We start from the raw sequence: 5,615 nt of genomic DNA on the forward strand, positions 1-5,615 counted from the left end.
GCACGACTACCCCTCTTCCGTTGCTCTCACTAAACCAAACCTCCAGCAGCTCTGAAGGGGAGAAGCTATAACTGGCCAAGCCCACCCTACAAAATCATAAAGTCCATCAGGCCACTAGGGAACACAGGGGTTGAAAAATATTCTACGTCTCCTCTTCAAAGTCACTACTATAGAGAAGACAAATAAATACTTGTGTACACTTCTACTGAAAAGTCTTGGCTAAAAATTTTAAAGAGAAACAAAGAACTCGACACTCGCAGAGAAAGTAAAAATGCTGAGAACACATGGCTTCCCAATCTCTGTACCTACAGCCCCCAGCTCTTCTTCCAAAAGTGCATATTAAATCCAAAATTTAAATGAAGAACTTTTGGCTTTTAATTGAAAGTGACATATATGAGGAGATAATGCCATGCATTTATGAGCACACATTTAAAGTGTCTGAAATAAAATGTTTTTATGCATTTGAATGGGACCTGAGGAAGGAAAAATGGAGAAGAGGGGAATAGCCAGACACCAGACAGGAAGTGATGCTGGGATTCCGGGCCCATCAAAGCCTGGAGGAAAGGGGTGGCCTGCAACGTTCTCGGCCTGATTCAGACTGTAGACCCCAACAACAGGTGACGTAGGGGATCCTTGGTCAGACAAGCCTCCAAAAGCTTTACAATAGACAGCTGCATCCCAAGAGGCTCTGGGCAGAGACTGTCCTCCATGCAGTGGGTGCCTCATCGCAACAAGTGTATGCAATGGAAGTTTCCAGAATACTCACCCCCACATACGTCCATACTTTTTATAACATTTTATGTCAAAATCCCAAAAACCCTGGGAAGAGAAACAAAACAAATTTATATTATTATTCTAAAATGAACTGAAACCTACTGTAATTGGGGCAAAAATGACCCCAATTGAATGAAATCAGTATTACTATCATTCACCAGCAGTGGGAGGGAAGCTCTTATTCAGCGACGTCTTAGGGGAAAATCAGTATTACTATCATTCACCAGCAGTGGGAGGGAAGCTCTTATTCAGAGACGTCTTAGGGGAAATAAAATAAAATAGAGATATTCAAGATGGAAAATTTAATGTCACTCTTGAATTTTCTCTGAATATTGTAGACCCTGAACGACTTACCCTTGTCTGTGAATACTAAGTAACTCCCTGTCCTCCTGACGTGTTTTTGCTTGTCCCTGGGTTGTCTCTAACATCCTGCAACCCTCTGAGTTATCCCCTCCGTGGGCACGTGAGGAACTGAGGCAGAGGGAGAGTGGGCGAGGGTCTCAAGGGCGTGCGCCTCTTATCTCCTCCCTCCGCATCCTTTTCATTCATCTCATCAGCTCGCTCTGGAATTCTGGCGGGATGAGGAAGCTGAAGACACTAGTGTCCTCGTTCAGTCCAGCGGTTTTATAAAAGTCTAAGTAAAACACGTTGCTGAGTGAGCGTGAATGAGTGAGTGAGGGACGACGTTTTCCTGCTCAGCTCAGAAAACGTGGGGAAATATCACCTCTACACGTAGGACACAGCATTTTAAACTACTTGCTCTGAGTGTTCACTTTTGAAACTTAAAAATAAAATTTCCCCATTACTAAGTTTCAGTTGTCATGTTTTGACTATGCCTGGTAATCAAGCAGTAAAGGCTTCACTTGGGAGAAGCAGAATCTGAGAAACAAGCCTCAGTTCTGCGGGAATGGAAATCTGAGCCCAAGAGCAGCCTGCACACAGCTTTGCCGCTGGCCTTCCCACATGAGCTCGTGACATTCCATCCAGGGACCAGGCTCTGGGCGAAGCCTCAGACTGGGTGAGCCACGAAGGCTCAGCTGAGATTCTGTGTGTGTGGTACATATTACACTCTGTTCAGTAAAATTAATTTTTTTTTTTCCTTTTTGTCTTTTTTATGACCGGCAACAGATTGCAACCCTCAGTGTCCCGCCCGTACTGGACTGGGACCGGCAACGGGATCACAACCCTCGGCGTTGCTCCCGCACCTCGCTCAGCCAGTGAGCAGACGGTCTGTATGTGGAATCCGAACCCTCGGCGGGAGCACTGCCGCGCTTCCCAGGCGGCGCACTGTAGCTGTGCGCTACCGGGCCGGCCCAGTAAAATTAAATTTTTAATAATGTTTTCATATCATCTACTTTCAACTGATTTTGTATAAATGATTCTGCCTGTGTTTAAAACACAAAACTCATTAGTGGTTAAATATCTGGAGTTGATAGACAACCACCATCTTGCCTCAGTTATACCCACTCTCTGCTCAGACTCACCCATAGGGTGCCTCCTCTGAAGGAAAAGAAATGTAGCAGAACACTGTGCTCTGTCTCAAATCGCCAAAGATGTCACGGGAAACAAAAGCTGGGGTAGAGCCATGGAAATAACCACAGGGGACTTAGCAGTTCTTGAGAGAAGTCGAGTAAGTGCAGATTCCCCAATGGTGAATACTTAGGCTGCCTAATAAACTGAAGTTTCAAAACTATCCAAGAAGAAGGTAAAAAAGGGTGACCCAGAGCTCATGCTATGACCAGGAAAGTTTGAATCTGGGGTACACAGCTTAATGAGCTGCTACTGCAGCTCTCCTTCCTGCTTTCCTCCTGATGACACCACCTTCCTGGGAATCTGCACTGGGTAGAAAGAAAATCCTTTTTATGATGCTCACACAGTCTGAAAATTAAATTCTAAACATCAAGTGCTGAATCTGCAGAGATTGGAGCTGTTTGACGGAGGCATTCCTAAGGCTCCTAACTGTTGACAACAGATTTCTGGGGTGACCCTGGCCATGCTCTGGGTGGAGCCTACACATGGTTTCTGAACGTGTGGAACTTAAGAACTTCCTCCCAAGGAGTTACACTTCTAATGATGGAACTAACCTGGTACTTATGACCATAAGAAACAAAAGAAGCTCAAACAACACTCACCTTGAAGTATCCTGTAATAGTTCCCAGCAAAGGCAGAGGTGTTGGCCCAGGAATTCCTATCTTCTTAAACAGTCCATGTGTATGGGTTCCATATCTAAAAATTAAAAGAGAAAACCAGGTCACAGCAATTGTGACTTTGTAGATACAGGGGCTGACTAGTCACTGACACAGAAACTAACTATCAAGTGAGGGAGGTAACATGTAGGCAATAAATAACAACAGCAACTCATATAGCAAAAATTACATTACTTCCTAATCTCCTTTCCTGCCTCCACTGTGAGACCCCTCAAAAGATGCAATGATTATCTAAAATCAGCTAAAATCTTCATGGTCCCAATGCTAAAGGGAATGCTTGATATACATCCCCAAACTTGAGTGCTCCTTATGGGTTCAGTCTGGAATTCTTCTAGGGCATTTCATTTGCTTATGTCTACTTAGGAAGTTTACCACCCTTCCATGATTTGGTAATTTCTCATTCTAGGTAGAAAGACAGAAAAAAAAAAAAATTTCTGCCCCAGTGATAAAATTTTGCATAACTGCATCAACCCCATCACCGAGGGCCACTGAGAACATATGTTGACATTGTTCCTACAGTTTGCTCAGAGGCTTTTGTGCTTTTCCTTCTCTGTAAGCCCAGATCCTATTTTAAAATCTGGTCCTTTTCAAATCTGCCTTCACACAAAGACCTTGGAGCAGTCACAAGTTCTTATTTCTATAGCACAAAAACTGTGTTTGAAGCTTTCATTGGCCTCGTAGAAATGTGAGCACTTCTCAGCTACACCTGAGCCTTCATTGTCAGGCAATCTGGTTGATTTGAGCTACAGGGAATGATGATATTGACCCATGTGCTTCCTGAATGACACCGTGCAGAGGAACTAACCACTAAAGACTATTTCCAGGCCATTCCTCCCTCACAAAATCTGGCCTCCAACTGGCTGTACTCAGCTGATAAGCACTGCTAGGCACACTCATTTTTTCAAGATGATCAATCACAAAACAGTTAGTATACCACCTCTGTACATCAACATTCTCCGTACAAAGATCTATTAAGGCTGGAGCTCCCTATGACAGGGCTGCCTGCAACTCATCTTTGATGTGTTGTATAGGGACTTCCACAACTGGGGCTCTGGTTCCTTGGAGACCCTCCCACACTGGTGTTACTGAGAGATGGCAGACTCGAGGAAGGAGAGAGGCTGAGGGAAGGGAGTACCAGCAACCATTTTAACCATGAAGCTACCAGGCAGACCCATAGAGGTAAATTAGGAAAACACGGCTGAAAAGTGTGCTATGTATAAATGGTTCTACATGCCCCACAAAGTCTTTAGACATAAGAGATGGGGCCTCCAAATTTCAGCAAAAGAAAACATAAAATCAGTTACCATAAAATGTTCTAGACAGTTGGATTAAGACCCTGTTTCCTCTTTTTCAGAGGTTAGTCTTTAAGACAGTGTAGGTTTCAAATAACCTGTACAAATCCAGTAAATCTAGATAAAATAAAACCAAAATTGCGCTAAGGGATGTGTATTTGAAGGACCCAGCAGAGGTATCTCAGCCAGGCCCAGCTGGGCTTTGGGTCCCTTGCCCAGAACTGTCCATGGAAATCTGTGCACCAACTGCTAAAACCAGGATGGCCTTGGTTAGTCCCACTCCACTTCCTTCCCTTGCTATTGCAACCATGGCAAATCAGTTAGACTAATTTCTGCTTCTGAATTTTCAGTGTGTTACATGAACTCTCAAGTGAGGCCAAGCAACTGAGTTAATGTGCCAGCAACAGTGGCCCTCAAGGGAGGCCTGTCAAATCTCACATAAGACTATATAAAGGTAGACAGTTGGCTGGGTGAATTCCTTGGTTTCTTTCCAGCTCCCCTCTTTTTAGTAGAGACATGCTGCTTTTGGTACAAATGAAGAGGCTAACAGAAAACCCAAACATTTTTATTACATTTACATCGTGTTGGCATAATAAGGGCATTGTCTGCTATACAACCAATAAACCCTGGGCTGCACCAGTGTCTTCTAAGGCTGCAGAGTTGGCTGTTCAGCTCCCAGATTCACTAGTGACAGCTCTACTTCCAAACAGACCACACAAGGAGTGACTTATACAGTGTCCCTGACCCCAGGCTTCAAGTGCATGAGATGCTAACCCATCTGCCCTTCATGTGTTCTCCAGAAGGGGCCAAGAACCATGAAGAATACTTCTGGGAATTCTTTCTGGAAGGGTGAGGAATATTCTCCCACTTCATCCTGATTCCTACCCACATACCTTTTATATCATCATTGGCACAAGGTCTTGCTTACGTGTCTGCACTGAGATTAAGATAAACTGCTAGGCAGGTATATTTAAAACTAAGGGATTAAAATAACCTGTTGGGCAGGTATATTTAAAAACACATGTGGGACCTATGTCATAAAGGAACATATTTCCGCATTAGACTCATATTCCTGGCATTATTCTAGCAAAGTGAGGTTATATTACAGCTTCTGTTATCACAAGCACTGAACCAACAACCCTCTTTTATCCTTTGTAACAAACACGCTGGAAATACTCTTACCTCAATTTTTTAAAACTCTGATATTAAATAGAATGAAATTAAACCATGTCAATTAATTTTTAAATGTCATTGGAAGGAAAATATGTTGCCACAGTATCCTAAATTTTCAACCTTTCTTTCAAAGAATTAAAACCAAGTTGATATTTTCCATTTTCATGTC

At 43.3% G+C, this 5,615-nt stretch overlaps 1 protein-coding gene across 1 annotated transcript in view; it reads right to left on the reverse strand.

Moving 5' to 3' along the window:
* Nucleotides 1–5,615, reverse strand: part of LOC103581167 (cytochrome P450 3A8-like) — a gene marked incomplete at its 3' end in the record, with an annotated part of 20,123 nt that overhangs the window by 13,406 nt on the left and 1,102 nt on the right. Inside the window, exons 2-3 of the mRNA XM_008563061.1 lie at nt 2,907–3,000; nt 767–819 (exon numbers count right to left, since the gene is read on the reverse strand). Coding sequence (XP_008561283.1) covers nt 767–819; nt 2,907–3,000 — 147 coding nt within the window. The remainder of the gene's footprint in view (nt 1–766; nt 820–2,906; nt 3,001–5,615) is intronic.

Source organism: Galeopterus variegatus, unplaced genomic scaffold (assembly GCF_000696425.1).
Source record: "Galeopterus variegatus unplaced genomic scaffold, G_variegatus-3.0.2 Scaffold12490, whole genome shotgun sequence".
NCBI classification, from domain to species: Eukaryota; Metazoa; Chordata; class Mammalia; order Dermoptera; family Cynocephalidae; genus Galeopterus; species Galeopterus variegatus.